At 44.1% G+C, this 16,631-nt stretch overlaps 1 protein-coding gene across 2 annotated transcripts; it reads left to right on the top strand.

Moving 5' to 3' along the window:
* The first annotated feature begins 10,050 nt into the window (after positions 1–10,050).
* Positions 10,051–16,206, top strand: LOC123123857 (putative disease resistance protein RGA4). 2 transcript variants are annotated; one of them, XM_044544499.1, is made up of 4 exons: positions 10,051–10,431; positions 10,515–10,580; positions 10,708–10,972; positions 11,820–16,206. In XM_044544499.1, the coding sequence occupies exons 1-4, from the start codon at positions 10,134–10,136 to the stop codon at positions 15,898–15,900; spliced, it is 4,710 nt and encodes a 1,569-aa protein (XP_044400434.1). In that variant the 5' UTR covers positions 10,051–10,133; the 3' UTR covers positions 15,901–16,206. The 2 variants fall into 2 exon arrangements, with proteins under 2 accessions (XP_044400434.1, XP_044400433.1); XM_044544498.1 differs by having other exon boundaries at positions 10,052–10,431; positions 11,817–16,206.
* Positions 16,207–16,631: the final 425 nt, after the last annotated feature.

Below are 16,631 nucleotides of genomic sequence, written 5' to 3' on the forward strand. Positions count from 1 at the left end.
GACTCATCTCCAGTCCATCATTATCAAGATTCATATTGCAAAACAAAGATTTAATAGGAGACACATCGATAACTTTTAGATCTTCATCTTTATTTCCATAGAAACTAGAAGAACACACTTTCACAAAGCAATCTTTCTTAGCACGCATCCTAGCGGTTCTTTCTTGCACTCATCAATGGAAATTCTCATGGCTTTGAGAGACTCATTGATATCATGCTTAGGTGGAATAGATCTAAGTTTCAAAGAATCAACATCAAGAGAAATTCTATCAATGTTAGCCAATTCATCAACCTTGAGCAATTTTTCTTCAAGCAAAGCATTGAAATTCTTTTGCGAATTCATAAACTCCTTAACACTAGTCTCAAATTCAAAGGGCATCTTATTAAAATTTCCATAAGAATTGTTGTAGGAATTACCATAATTATTAGAGGAATTACTAGGGAACGGCCTAGGATTAAAGTTTCCTCTATACGCGTTGTTACCAAAATTATTCCTACCAACAAAATTTACATCCATAGATTCATTCTTATTCTCAATCAAGGTAGACAAAGGCACATCATTAGGATCAGAGAAAACACTCTTATTAGCAAACAATTTCATAAGTTCATCCATCTTTCCACTCAAAACATTAATTTCTTCTATCGCATGCACTTTTTTACTAGTAGATCTTTCAGTATGCCATTGAGAATAATTAACCATAATATTATCTAGGAGTTTAGTAGCTTCCCCTAAAGTGATTTCCATAAAAGTGCCTCCCGTGGCCGAATCTAAAAAATTTCTAGAAGCAAAATTCAATCCGGCATAAATTTTTTGTATAATCATCCATAAGTTCAAACCATGTGTAGGGCAATTGCGTATCATTAATTTCATCCTCTCCCAAGCTTGTGCAACATGTTCATGATCAAGTCGCTTAAAATTCATGATATCGTTTCTAAGAGAGATGATTTTAGCGGGAGGAAAATACTTAGAGATAAAAGCATCTTTGCACTTATTCCAAGAATCAATACTATTTTTAGGCAAAGACGAAAACCAAGCTTTAGCACGATCTCTAAGCTAAAAAGGAAATAGCTTCAATTTAACAATATCATTGTCCACATCTTTCTTCTTTTGCATATCACACAAATCAACGAAGCTATTTAGATGGGTAGCCGCATCTTCACTAGGAAGGCCAGCGAATTGATCTTTCATGACAAGATTCAACAAAGCAACATTAATTTCACAAGATTCAGCATCGGTAAGAGGAGCAATCGGAGTGCTAAGAAAATCATTGTTGTTGGTATTGTTAAAGTCACACAATTTAGTATTATCTTGAGCCATCGTGACAAGCAAGCAATCCAACACACAAGCAAACAAGAAGCAAGCGAAAAAGAGGCGAACGGAAAAGAAAGGGCGAATAAAACGGCAATGGTGAAGTGGGGGAGAGGAAAACAAGAGGCAAATGGCAAATAATGTAATGCGAGGGGTAAGAGTTTGTGATGGGTACTTGGTATGTCTTGACTTGTGTAGACTCGGCAACGGCACCAAAAATGGCTTGTTGTTGGGAGTCAAATCTTGACTTGACTTGGCGCGAATCTCCCCGGCAACGGCGCCAGAAATCCTTCTTGCTACCTCTTGAGCACTGCGTTGGTTTTCCCTTGAAGAGGAAAGGGTGATGCAGTAAAGTAGCATAAGTATTTCCCTCAGTTTTTGAGAACCAAGGTATCAATCCAGTAGATCACGCTCGAGTCCCACGCACCTACACAAACAAATAAGAACCTCGCAACCAACGCGATAAAAGGGTTGTCAATCCCTTCACGGTCACTTACGAGAGTGAGATCTGATAGATATGATAAGATAATATTTTTGGTATTTTTATGATAAAGACTAAGTAAAGATGCAAAGTAAAATAAACGGCAATAGAAATAGCTTATTGTCGGGAGATTAATATGATGGAAGATAGACCGGGGGGCCATAGGTTTCACTAGTGGCTTCTCTCAAGAGCATAAGTATTACGGTGGGTAAACGAATTACTGTCGAGCAATTGATAGAATTGAGCATAATTATGAGAATATCTAGGTATGATCATGTATATAGGCATCACGTCCGCGACAAGTAGACCGAAACGATTCTGCATCTACTACTATTACTCCACACATCGACCGCTATCCAGCATGCATCTAGAGTATTAAGTTCATAAGAACAGAGTAATGCTTTAAGTAAGATGACATGATGTAGAGGGATAAACTCATGCAATATGATATAAACCCCATCCTTTTATCCTCGATGGCAACAAGACAATACGTGCCTTGCTGCCCCTGCTGTCACTGGGAAAGGACACCGCAAGATTGAACCCAAAGCTAAGCACTTCTCCCATTGCAAGAAAGATCAATCTAGTAGGCCAAACCAAACTGATAATTCGAAGAGACTTGCAAAGATAACCAATCATACATAAAAGAATTCAGAGGAGATTCAAATATTGTTCATAGATAAACTTGATCATAAACCCACAATTCATCGGATCTCGACAAACACACCGCAAAAGAAGATTACATCGAATAGATCTCTAAGAAAATCGAGGAGAACTTTGTATTGAGATCCAAAGAGAGAGAAGAAGCCATCTAGCTAATAACTATGGACCCGAAGGTCTGAGGTAAACTACTCACACATCATCGGAGAGGCTATGGTGTTGATGTAGAAGCCCTCCGTGATCAATGCCCCCTCCGGCGGAGTGCCGGAAAAGGCCCCAAGATGGGATCTCACGGGTACAGAAGGTTGCGGCGGTGGAAATAGGGTTTTTGGCTCCGTATCTGATGTTTCCAGGGTATATGGGTATATATAGGAGGAAGAAGTACATCGGTGGAGCAATGAAGGGCCCACGAGGGTGGAGGGCACGCCTGGGGGAGGTGGGCGCGCCCCCTACCTCGTGTCTTCCTCGTTGATTGCTTTACGTAGACTCCAAGTCCTCTGGATCATGTTTGTTTCAAAAATCACGTTCCCAAAGGTTTCGTTCCGTTTGGACGCCGTTTGATATCCTTTTCCTTTGAAACACTGAAATAGGCAAAAAAACAGCAATTTGGGCCGGTTAATAGGTTAGTCCCAAAAATAATATAAAAGTGTATAATAAAGCCCATTAAACATCCAAAACAGAATATAATATAGCATGGAACAATCAAAAATTATAGATACGTTGGAGACGTATCATCCATCACCCTTGGCGATTCTGGTGAGCCAATGACATTTCCGAGTGGTGTGGTTGGACGGCTTCGCGCCGCTGTGAAACTTGTAGGGCGCATCAAGAGTCTGCTCGTACGAGAAGGCGGGCAACCAGTTGGGCTTGCCACCCTTCTAACGCTTGGGGTAGAGGCTGCCCTTCCGGCTGTTGGTCTTCGACTGTCGCCACCTGTCGGCTTGTAGAAGCCGGCTGCATGGCCTTGAGCTTGTTGTCATTCTGTTGCTGACGCCGACTGGTGTCACCAACCGGAGTCCGAGGAGCTTGAGGAGCCACTTTGCCAGATGCGTCGACTTGGATCTCCGCCTTCATGGAGGAGTCGGCCGTGGCGTACTTGTTTGCTATGATCAGCAGTTCGTCGAGGGTCGCCGACTCGTCGCAGAGAAGCCGGTGCTTGAGGAGGGTGCCTTCTCGGCACCCGGTAGTGAAGTATTCGATGGCGCGCACCTCGTGCACGCCCTCGCAAGAGTTGCACAGCTTGGCCCAACGCGTGAGGTAGTCACAACTTGATTCGTTGGGGCCTTGGATGCACAAGGAGAGCTGGCGAGGCTTGGGCTGCCGCTTGTACGTGCTGGTGAAGTTGCGAATGAAGGCTTCGGTGAAATCTACCCAGCTATTGATGCTACGGGCTTCAGGCTGTTCAGCCATGTCCGGGCTGTACCCTGGAGCATGAGCGGAACATACTTCACGGCAACTCGCTTGTTGCCGTACGCTATGCTGACGGCCGTGGAGTAGTCGACCAGCCAGTCTTCCGGCTTCACGGAGCCGGTATACTTCGGCGTATCTCTTGGGAGCGTGAACCCTTTGGGGAAGGGCTCATCTCGGATTCGGGGGCCAAAACAGGGCGGACCCAATGCGTCTTCTTCTTTTAGCGCCAGGGATCGGTTGAGGCGGTCGATCCGGTGGCGGGCATCATTCTCTCCGACTCCTTCTCGACGGCCAAGGCGGTCGCTGAGTGTCGGGTGTTCAATAGGCGGCGGGGAAGCGCGCCTCTCCCTGCGAGGGGGGGAGGCGGACAGTCGTCCCGTCGTTCCACTGCTCTTGGGCGGCCGTCTTGGTCGCGCTTGATGGTGATGCGAGTCCGGCTGCGGCTGGCAGCCGGCTCCTTGTCTCTTCTATCACGGACGCCACCAGTCAGCGTCCGGGATGTTGCGCCTTGATCTCGGCGAGGAGGCGGATTGTCATTCCGCCGGTTGGGCGCTTCAGTGCGGCAGCCGACCTCTTGCTGCTCGGCAGCCGCGTCAATGAGCCGCTTGACGCGCTCCGTCATGAGGCGATGCTCGTCGCCCTCGAACTTGTCCAGCTCGTCTGCTGCCGCCTGGGCAGCTCGTATATTCTCCGCGGGCATGGCGTAGACAGGGCGATCCGCCCCGAACATGCTGGCAATGGCCGCGTCGCGCAGCTGGACCGTGCCGATGCGGCTAGGCCCACCAGGAGCCGGCGTGCCGCCAACTGCGCGGTCCATCTCGCGCTGGTAGGCCTCCGAAAGGCGTCTCATGCTGGCTAGCTTCTTGGCGCTCTCGACGAGCTGGACGCGGCGTGCTTCCAGCGTCTCGGCGTCGGCATCTTCTGGGATGGGCGCAGTCAGGTCTTGCAGCGCCGCCTCGAGCGGGTCTCGGGCGCCTCCACTAGAGTGCTCGCCATGGCTAATGACAACCACCTCTGTGACGGTGCTCCCGCCACTGTGCTCGCGAGGAGGTGGCTCGTCGTAGACCACCACGCTGGTGGGGAACGCGTCAAGCGACGCCGTGTCGGAGTCGACAAGCATCGGGTCGGTGGAGCCAACCGACTCCAAGTCCACAGCAGGCTCGCTGACGACATGGAGCTGGTCGAGGAGGCTGATGAGGCGGCTCTCGGGGCAATCTGTGCCCACGTCATATGCGGGCTCATCGGAGAGGCGAACCTCCATGCCGTGCAGCGCGTCGGCGCAGACACCGTCGGGTGTGCCGGGCTGGCTGCGCTCGCCAGGAAGGAACAGGGTTCCCGTCCAGAGCAGGTCTCCGGACGACGGTGCACCTCGCCCCATGGTGGGCGCCAAATGTCGGGGGTCGGGTGCGACATATGCCAAGGGATGGCTTATCATGGTGGGAGCGAGTGGAACGTCGCCGGTGCCCGGAAGCGGGATGAGGCGTAGACACGAACGCCGGCGTACTTTACCCAGGTTCGAGGCTCTCCTAGGAGATAACACCCCTAGTCCTGCTCTGCGGGGTCTCCGCATGATCACTAAGGCACTAGTGAGCACAATGGTGCTCCTCGAGCTGTATGCTAGAGGTAGAAGAAAGTAGGCTAGCTCTCTCCTTTCTCTATGTGTGAGTCTAGTTCTAACAGGTTGGGAACCCTTTGCATGGGTGCCCTGGGGGGTTTACATAGGCCTACCCCCAGGGGTAAAATGGTAATCTGGCCGGGTGTAGGACCCAGCTGTTAGTGTCTCTGGTCGCCGGCTTCCTCTCCGCCGGCTGCTGGGGCCCGCCGCCTGGTGGACCCCGCCGATTGGCCTGGTGCGGAGCCGACAGGCCACCTCCGCCGCTTGTGGGTCTGGTCGGCGGATGATTACTGTAGCCGCAATGCTAATGACTCATGCTTGGTCAGGGGAGCGTGGCTACAGTCCCGCCGCCTGGTAGGAGATCACTGTAGCCACACCGTGTCTCATCTGGTTAATGGTGCACGGGCCCCGAGGGAGGAGTGGGCCGCCTGCTAGAGGCCGTCTTCCGGGCTCTCGCTGCCTGGTAGGGCCCGCCGCCTGCAGGCCGTATCGACAGGCCGTCGTGGGAGCAGGGCTCCGCCTGACAGGAGTGACGTCAAGGGTGGAGTGGCAACAGCGCCGCGCCGTGCAAAGATCTCTGCCTGTACAGGGCACTGTGGCCGCGCCTTGCCCTGGATATGGGGGTGATGGGCTACACTGCAACCACATCCTGTCTTGTCTTCTTAATGGGGGCGCAGACTTTGAGGGCGCCGTGGGCCGCCTGCTAGGAGCCGGCCTCTCTGGAGGCCGCCTGCTAGGAGTCGGCCCGTCTTGGTGCCGTCTTCTGGAGCTTGGCCGTCTTCCGGCAGCCGGCCACTTGAGCCAGCTGGCCACCCGAAGGCGGCGCTTCATTCTGGATGTTTGTGGGGCGCAGCCGGCCCAATGTCTTGAAAGGCTCAGGGACTCGGGTTAGGCTACCCGTGGCCCATTACTCCGACACCAGGGGAGGGGGAGGCCTGGTTTTCTTTATTTTTTGTTTTGTTTTTCTTTTAAAACTCTTCTGTTTTCTTTTATTTCCTATTTATTTTAACCTTATAAAATATACAATTAGCTCCTACAGTCGTGATCCTAAATATACCACAACCACTAAAAGTTTTGTGCCAAACAAAATACTTTGCATATTTTTACCATTTTAAAATGCGTTTAAATATATGTTTTAGCCACTGTTTTATTTATTTTGTGCATTTAAGTACTTTATAAAAAATTGTTTTAGCCACTGTTTTTGACATTTCCATCATTTTCTTTTGTTTTTTCTAAAACTGAAAAGGCGGTCCACCGGGGGGGGGGTAGAGTTTGAAAATGGGACCTTTAGTACCGGTTCGTGCCATGAACCGGTACTAATGCCTCAAAGCCCATTAGTACCGGTTGGTGCCACCAGCCGGGACTAATGGGCATCGCACCCTTTAGTCCCGGTTCGTGGCACCAACCGGGACTAAAGGGCCCAGGTGAACCGGGACTAATGCCTTAGCCGCACGAACCGGGACGAATGCTCACATTAGTCCCGGTTCATGACTGAACCGGGACTAATGTGAATACTGCCCTGTGACCAAAGCCCTGTTTTCTACTAGTGTTGGTTCTCCACCATAATTATTGGCCACAATTTGAACATTTTAGTTTTGATATTAGAAAACTTTTATTGTTTGACTTTACTTTAAATTTGAACTTTGAATTGGTTTGAATCAACGTGGGACCTAGCAACAGTAAAAGCGATGACATGGCATCATCAGCAGGGGATTACTGTAGCTTAATTGTCCGGGTGTTACACTTGCTCCAGCACTCCGTCGGAGGAGAAATCAACAACAGGTGGCTTCTTTATCAACCTTGCTGCCTCCATGACCATGTGTGAGTAGTTCCCTTAGAACCTTAGGGTCTATAGCAGTAGCTAGTTCTCTCTCTCTCTCTTTCTCTCTCACTCACTCACTAATCTTCAATACCAAATTCCCGTGAGCTGTCTCACATGATCGGGATCAATTTGATGTAAATCAGTGGTGTATTTATTGAGGTATGATGAATAGTCACTTTATGATTAGATTGTTCATTGAATTCAATTGAATCTTTTGAGGTTTATTTGATGTATAACTGAATAACTTTGTATGCTATCTGATCTATTTGTCTTCTTTTGCCAAGTTTGATGAATAGATTTTCCAAAGGTAGTGGTGCATTGTAGTACGTTCGGATCTCGCGATCTATATCCCAGTGGCAAAAAGGGGCAAGACACGTATTGTATTATTACCACTAAGGATAAAACGATGGTTTGTCATTATATCAATTGATGCTTTACTGTCTATATTGTGTCATCATGCTTATTACAATGTTTTGTTTCTTGTAAACTTAATATTCGAAATGCACGCTGAATAGCGGTCTCAGAGTGGAGTATTAGTTGGAGTGTCAGTTGGATAACGGTCTACATATCACAGACGTAATGCCTAAATGAGATTATACCATGAATGATCAAAGTTATAAATACAAATACCGCAATTTAACCGTTGTCCAACTTTAATTTGTTTACCCAACTACTTGCTATGCTTATGAGAGATGCCACTAGTGAACCTATGGCCTTTTGGGTCTATTCTTCATTGCTGAAAACTTTACAAAAATATTATTCTTTACTATACCAATTTACCTTTCTACCAACTATCAATTATCCTTGCAATTTAATCTTGTAACTAGCAGGACAAGAAAGTTGGCAACCTTCTTGACGTGTCGGGGCAAGTTTGTTTTATTTTGTGTCTGCAGGTACCAGTGACTTTATTTGCTAGGAGAACTTCTTCTGGTTCGATAAACCTTGATACTCTACTGAGAGAAATATTTATTGCTACACTACATCACTCTTACATTAGACACACTATCTACAAGTTTAGTCCCATCAATTCCTTCGCCTCCTTAAGACTTAAGTAAACAAGAGAGGCCCACTGTTGCCAAGACAAATAAATATGAGGATATTGGGTCTCCTTGGTGTATGCCTCTTGTACGTCTAAAATCACCCAGTTTACCTCCATCAGATAATATAAAAAATAAACAAAAGTAACACACCTCATTGGAGTCTTTCTGAATCTCATGCTAATACCATTTTGAGCATGACCGCCATCAAATAAGCCTGTCATAAGGTTCACCATGCGTCCATGCCAAGCTTCAATGCATAGTAACTATTGCTTCTGTTTCTCTTAGTTTTCATATAGTGCAGACATTCATATTAGTGACGAGTCTTATAATGGTTTGTGAAGCAGAGCGATCACAATATTGGTCTGAATTCCAGCCTAGAATGCGTTCTCTCTCCTTTCTTTATGTGCAACCCGTCAGCGCTTTGTCTCACTCGCAAGACGGTGTGTTTCCCTCGCCTCAGGCGTTCCCTAAATGGGCCAGACCCACAATCAGGCACATACACATAGGTCAAGCACACAATAGACATGTACACTTATTTTGTTTACGGAATAGAAAAATCCCGAACGTTCGGAATTTAAGCATGTCATCCCGAACGTTTTTTTTATGGCAACTTTAGTTGCTGCGAGGTGGCAACTTTAGTTGTTAACACATGGCAACTTTGTTTCAGGTCGATTTTTTGTCAGAAAATTGCCATGTTTATCAACAACGCTTGATTAAAGTTGCCATGAAAAGAGTTCGGATTAGCATGCTTAAATTCCGAACGTCCGGGACTTATTGAGGTCCTTTGTTTATTATTCAAAATATAAATACTTGAAAAATAATTAATTTACATTTTTAACAACATTCACCGCCCATATAAAAATTGTTAACACAGAGTAAAATAAATGTTCGTGTATTTTATTAAAAAAGTTTATACTGATCAAACAAAAATTTCATGATGTTTAAAAAATGTTCAAGCATTTAAAGAAATATTCTTGATAATCTTTTTAAAAAGTGTATGCAACGTAAAAAATGTTTACATACTTGTTTTTGTATCATTCAAAAAATGCTCATAAAATTTCAAAAATGCCCATGACATTTTAAAAATTTATATAATTTTAAAAATAGTTTGTGCAAGTTTGAAAAATACCATTAAAAAACAATGAATGTGAAATTTTAAAAAATGTTCATACATTTAAAAAATATTTCATGATATTTTTAAATTTTTAGTAATATAACTCAAACAAATATTCACCTTTTATAATTTTTGTACCCTTCAAAGAATTCTCAAAGCGTATTTGAAAATATTTAACATTCATTTCAATAATGTTTAAACATGTATTTTAAAAATGTTCATCATATATTTAAAATATTTAACGTGTATAAAAACATTTTACGCGTGTATTAAAGAACGTACATCTATATTGAAAAGGTCAACTTGTGTTTGGAAAAAAGAGAAAGGGAAAAATGAAAAAGCAGATTTTCTTTTGAAAACCCCAAAATACCAATAAAAACACATGTAGAAATAGAAAAGACAAAAAATCATACGAAAGCTTTTTTTTTAACCGGTCCATAAAGTGTCACACCATTCAGCAACAGGTTGGTTTGCATAGAGCTACAGCGTTAGACCAGCTGGTTTAGTGGAATATAAGGCGAGACGGGGCTACGTCTCCCTCGCCGTAAGCGAGATATAGATCGCGCGTTCATCTCTTCTCCTCTTTGTTCTTAATTAAAAAAAAAAACTTCTCCGCTGCTCCCAGAAAAATTAATAATCTCTTCTCCGCGTCTCCGGAGCAGAAAGAAGGAGGGGAGCTCTCAAGAATGGAGGACGGGATTGGGTGGCTGGCGCAGACCATCCTGGAAACCCTGTCCATCCCGCAGCTGCAGGCGTGGATTCGGCGGCAGGGGCTTGGCCATGACATCCAGCTGCTCGAGTCAGAGGTCGAGATGGCCCACATAGCGTACGATGCTGTGGGGGAGAGGGCGACCGGGAACAAGCCGCTCGGCCGATCCCTCGCCCGCCTCAAGGACCTGCTCTACGACGCCGATGACTTGGTCGACGACCTCCAATACTACCTTCTGCTTGAGACCTCGCCTGCCACTGCCACAGGTTCATTAGGTAACCCTACTGCCTGCCTGCCTGCCTTCAGATCTACTTCTGTTAATATAGAATCCAATTTTTTATTTTTTCTTCTTCTGTAGTAATCGGGTGCAATTACACGCCCATTCAATCTACAAGCGCCGGCTCCCCTTCTACAGATTCGTCAGGTAATCCTACTCTCTGCAGGTCAAATTGTGTTAATTCAGAATCCTTCCTAGTTTCACAAAAGGAATGGTAGGGAGTTCTGCCGAGCAGGACAGGACAATGCTGATTCCTATTTTTCTTATGGCACAGATAATGCTGACATGTTTGAGGCAGTGCAAGTCCATGAGGAATTGAGGGGAGATATTGGTATACAAAGTAGGCAGGGTAGCAACAATCCCTCTGTGGTATGGGAACGCTTTCTGGTCTCGGAAGCAGATGGAAACAATAGGCCTCTGAAAGCCAAATCTGTTCATTGTGGACCCAAACATGGGACATCAGGTTTGAAACACCATACCCATAGTGTAGGTTGTACGAGTCAAAGAGAAGTAGCTGACCAGCAGCTAAACCCTTCAAGGTATTGCACTTAATCAGTGGGTGTTATCAAAGATATCCTTTTCTAACTTGTGATTTTCGTGAGTTTGTCTTTATTCAACTATATATCCTGACTCTTTTCCTCAAAACACAACCAGTTCGGATCCAATTATCAATTTTAAAATGTTTTACACCTCGTTGGTCTCTCAAGAATTGAATTTGTCCAAATCCAATTTATATAATTTGAACTTGATTCTAAAAGATTCTAGTTGAATGGAAATGGAAGTTACACATTCTATGAAATTTCTCTGTTTACAATTCGAAACATTGTGTTCACACATAAATTTTGTTCGAAATCAAACAATTTCACCCACATTTTTACCACTATGGCTGGGCTACTTTCAGCTTATTAGTAGATCGAACCATACTGGTATGTCCTGTACGCTTTCACAAAACTTTGATATTTGAATTTTCAACCTTGCATTCACACTAGAAAATTCCCACAAAATTATTTGAAATTTTATGGGCACTGTACACGTTTAGATGAGCAACTTTGAGCTTATTTGCAGATCAATTTATGCAAATGGGTCCCACATATTTGTGCATATGACTTTTGTAAACCTTTGGTATTTAAAGATTTCAACCTTGAATTACCCCCAAACAATAATTAATCTCTGACTATAGCTTAGGAAAATGTTACTAAATTTAGTTGCTAAAAGAAGGTCGGTTCAGTTATCAAGCCAACAATTTTGATTTGGTTTAAATTTATATGTATTTTAATTCCAAGGGATTTTCCCACCCTATGAATATTTATGTGGATGTGAATTTGTTCATTTCGGCATCTGTACAATTTGGACAACCTACAAATCTTTTTTTTCTTCTCGCAGCAGTGCTGATGTTATAGAAAATGGTGAAGAATTTGCAATTGGTGATTCAGGCAGCACAAAAAGGAGGAGAACAGATGATGAGTCAACACACAGGACCAAAGCTAAAACACACCTTTGGAACAAGCTTGAATCTTCGCATAGGATACAAGAAATAACACGCTTGTTACAAGTCATATCTGAGGTTTTGAGTAATGTTCCCAAGTTTCATGGAACAGACTTTGTTGCAAGCTCAGATGACTATCGAAGTACAACACCAGATCAACACCTAAGAACATCAAGTGTTGTTCCAAGGAAAGTTTTTGGAAGAGTTAAAGAGAAGGACTACATCATAAAGTCCTTGACAGAAGACAAACCCGATGGTTATTTTCATGTCCTTCCTATTGTAGGCTCTGCAGGAGTTGGGAAGACTACTCTTGCTCAATTTATATACAATGATGCAACCGTGGCAGAGCACTTTGACAAAAGGATATGGGTTTCGGTGTCTAAAAACTTTGATGAAGTGAGACTCTCAAGGCAGATCTTAGATTGTGTCTCTCAGGAAACACATGAAGGACTGTGCAGCTTTTCCAAACTTCAGGAGGTATTAAAGATGCATATCACATCAAAGAGGATTCTGCTTATTTTTGATGATGTCTGGGATGACTTCAACCTCTGCAGATGGAACCAACTATTAGCTTCTTTGCAGTCTAACACTAAGGGTACTGTGATTCTTTTGACAACTCGAAAATTGTCTGTTGCACAAACTGTTGGTACTGTTGAACCATTCAAGTTGTGGGATTTAGAATATGAGGATTTTTGGTTATTATTTAAGTCATGCGCATTTGGTGACGAGGACTATGAAGGGAATAAAAGTCTAAGCATCATTGGATTTCAAATAGCAGAGAAGTTAAAGGGAAACCCATTAGCAGCAGCAACAGTAGGGGGGCTATTAAGAAGGAGCCTTACCATTGATCATTGGAGTAATATTCTGAAGAACGAAGATTGGAAATCTCTGCAACTCAATGGGGGCATAATGTCTGCTCTGAAGTTTACGTATGATCAGCTCCCCTACCATGTACAACAATGCTTCTCACTTTGTTCTATATTCCCTGAGAAATATCAGTTCCTTGGTGAGGAGTTGGTCCAAATTTGGATTTCACAGGGATTTGTGAAGTGTGACCATTCAAGTAAGAGACTTGAGGAGAAAGGAATGGACTATCTAGCTGATCTTGTGAACTTAGGCTTCTTTCAGCAAGTTGAAAGAGAAGAGACATATCCAGGCAGTCAAACTTGCTACGTTATTTGTGGCCTTATGCATGATTTTGCAAGGGTGGTCTCAAGAGCTGAGTGTGCAACAATGGATAGCCTGCAGTGCTGTGAGATGCTGCCAACCATACGTCATTTGTCAATAGTAAGTGATTTTGGATATAGCACAGATCAGCATGGAAACATACGTCGCAATAAGAAGTTTGAGAAAAAAATTCTCACCGTGTGTACATCACTGTGGAAATTGAGGACATTAGTATTAATTGGGCAGTATGACTTGTTCTTCTTCAAATCCTTTCAAGATATACTCCAAGAGGCACGTCATTTGCGGCTCTTGCAAATTTCTGTAGCATCTGCTGGTTTGAATCCTTTGCTGTGCAGTTTGGTATATCCCACCCATCTTCGCTACCTAAGAGTCGACGCTCCTAACGGGCTTGGGTCTTTGCCTGGAATTTTAAGCAAGTTTCGGCATCTTCAAGTATTACGTGTTGGCTCATACACTAATCCTACAATACCTGTCGGTATTGACCATATTGTTAGCCTGCGGCATCTTGTTGCAGAAGAGGGAACATACTCTTCCATTGCTAACATTGGTAACCTGACATCTCTTCAGGAGCTACCCAATTTTGTGATTCAAAATTCCAGTGGCTTTGACATAACACAACTTCAGTCCATGAAAGAGCTTGTACAACTTGGGGTATATCAACTTGAAAATGTTAAAACTTGGGAGGAGGCTTATGGAGCTGGACTAAAAGAGAAACAGCACTTGGAAGAGATGCACTTATCCTGGAAAGTTCCCTCGTCAGATGATGAATATGGTAGGGACATGAGCTCTGATAAGGATTGGGTGTCAGCAGATGTTCTCGAGGGCCTTGAACCACACAATAACCTAAAGCATCTGCGGATATCTGGGTACAATGGGCATCTCTCCCCGACTTGGCTTGCAAACAGTAGCTCGGTTACCTGTTTGCAGACTCTTCATATAGAGGGTTGTGGAAACTTGGACATACTTCCATCTTTTGAACAACTCCCTTCTCTTAGAAATTTGAAGTTGATGGAAATGCCAAGTATGACAGAAGTATCAATTCCTTCATTGGAAGAACTGGTATTAATTCAAATGCCAAAGTTGGAGCGGATTTCCTCCATTTCCACCAGGGACTTGAACTCAAATTTAAGGGTTCTGAAGATTCAGAGGTGTCCTGCAATAAAGATCTTTCCTCTATTTGAGAGCTCCCAGGAATTTAAAATCGAGCAGATGTCATGGTTGCCCAGTCTGAGGGAACTCATTATCCATGGATGTCCTAATTTACTTGTACCACATCCCCTTCCCCCATCACCTACCATTTCCAAACTATCCATCGTCGACGTTCCAACACTCCCAAGGATAGAGGGATCATCTGGTGACACATTAACAATTGGATCTGGAAGTGAGGGCAATGATAACTTTGATCCTTCTTCGGTTATGATGACTATACTGGATTGCAAAATTTTGGCATTCCACAACCTGTGGGGCCTCAGATACTTGCGTATAGATGGTTGCCAAAATCTGGTGTCTATTTCATTCCCTGGATTAGGAGAACTTATTTCTTTAAAGAGTTTGGAAATATGTAGCTGTCGAAAACTTTTCTCGTCAAATTTTATGCCAAAGCATACCCGTGAAGATGTGACAGCTGCAAATTGTAATTTCCTCCCATCTCTTGTCACTCTCAGAATTAAGTGCTGTGGAATAGCAGGAAAGTGGCTATCTTTGATGCTGGGATATATGCAGGCCCTGGCGGAATTATATTTAGAAGACTGCCTGGAGATAACACAGATGGTGATAGAAGAGGAAGAAAACATTCAACCTTATGGTGTCTCAGTTCCAGTGGATTCATCATCAGGAGGTCCAGAAGACACATTGCTGACAAGCTCAGTTCAGGATGGAATCTTCTGCCTTCCTCTAAATCTTATGTCCTCTCTCAAGAAGATATCGATCCGGGAATGCCCTCATCTAGTATTTCGCGGAAACCACAAAGACTTGTCTAGATTTACCTGCCTTGAGAAGCTTACAGTTTGGGGATGTCCAAGGCTGCTCTCATCTTTGGTTGACAGAGATGGAAATGATGATGAGATGAATGGAAGATGGCTCCTGCCGAAATCACTGGAAGAACTCGAGATCCGTGGTGATTCACCAGACATGCTGCAGCCCTGTTTTCCGGGGAATCTAACCTGCCTCAGAAAACTACAAGTGTGGTTCAGCCCAAGTCTGAGATATCTACAGCTGCGTAACTGCACAACACTGGAAGATTTGATAATTGGAAACTGTAGATCACTTGCTGCAGTAGAGGGCTTGCAAATCCTTTGCAGCCTCAGGTATTCCAAATTATTCAAATCCCCTGGCGTGCTTCCATGTTTGGAGAATCTGTCAAGGCTGGGCTATGCTTTATTCCCTGGACTAGAACGGCTTGTGGTCGATGACCCCTCTGTCTTTACCATGTCAGTCTGCAAGCAACTCACCTCCCTCCAACACCTAGAGCTTGAAAATTGGGAATTTGTAACGAGACTAACAGAGGAGCAAGAGAGAGGGCTTCAGCTCCTGAAATCCTTGCAAGAACTTGAATTCCGGGATTGCAGTTATGATCTCAAATATCTCCCCGCAGCGTTGCACAGCCTTCCTTCACTCAAGAGATTGAAGATCAATGGTTGTTTAGGAATCACAAGGCTGCCCGAACAGGGCCTTCCACTCTCACTGCAAGAACTGGATATCAGTAATTGCAGCAAGGTGTTTAATGATTACTGCAAGTCTCTAGAAACAGGGAAGCTAAAGGTCAAAATTGTTGGAAACACACAAACTGCTTAATGATTGGCATGTCAAGGACATATCTTACCAGTGCTTTCTAAGTTATTTTACCCTTAATCATGTTATTATCTTGAGAGTTGACACACCATGGTGGCTGGAGGGATGGACCTGGACCGTCTTCAGGATGAGGGCACCCCTGTGTTTCCTGGATCACAAGTTTGTGCTTGCAGACCGTAGCCTAGATCATGTGTTTCTTCCTTCCATTAGAGATGTCTTTTTTATTTTATTTTAGAACAAACATTTGTCAGCACATTAACTGGAAAATACCGATTTGTTCTTGGCAAATTTCATTTTATTTCAGAACCACATCTTTGCCTGGTCATTCAATTGATTACAGAATCGACCGTGCTTCTCTCTGAAGTTGCTGGGATTTTTATTTATTTATCAGAATAAGTTGCTGGGATTTAAGGAAGAAAAATTGAGAGAGAAGTTTTGGCGTACAGGCTCATTGAAGCCCTTTATCTAAAAAGTTCAAGAAAGATATTTCCAAGTTAAAAAAATAAAAATAAAATCGTAAACCTATACATGATTGTTTGCCATGTCCTCGACTAGAGAAGGAACTCCGTGGCATGACAATTGCTCATCACCTGAAGGTCGTCATTTTGTTTTTGCCATGTAGGGTTCGGCTCCTCTACAGTTCAGTTAATACTGTACGCCGTGCTGTAGCTGCTAGCATCTACCGTGTCTATTTTAATCCGATGGCTCATCAGCGAGGAGTCGTTGGGCTCAAT

Source organism: Triticum aestivum, chromosome 5D (assembly GCF_018294505.1).
Source record: "Triticum aestivum cultivar Chinese Spring chromosome 5D, IWGSC CS RefSeq v2.1, whole genome shotgun sequence".
NCBI lineage: Eukaryota > Viridiplantae > Streptophyta > Magnoliopsida > Poales > Poaceae > Triticum > Triticum aestivum.

Excerpts from the sequence above, each read along its gene's own strand:
- LOC123123857 (XM_044544498.1), top strand. The coding sequence starts at position 10,134 with ATGGAGGACGGGATTGGGTGGCTGGCGCAGACCATCCTGGAAACCCTG. Across the intron at positions 10,432-10,514 it reads CACTGCCACAGGTTCATTAG|TAATCGGGTGCAATTACACG; the intron begins GTAACCCTACTG and ends CTTCTTCTGTAG. Across the intron at positions 10,581-10,707 it reads CCCTTCTACAGATTCGTCAG|ATAATGCTGACATGTTTGAG; the intron begins GTAATCCTACTC and ends CTTATGGCACAG.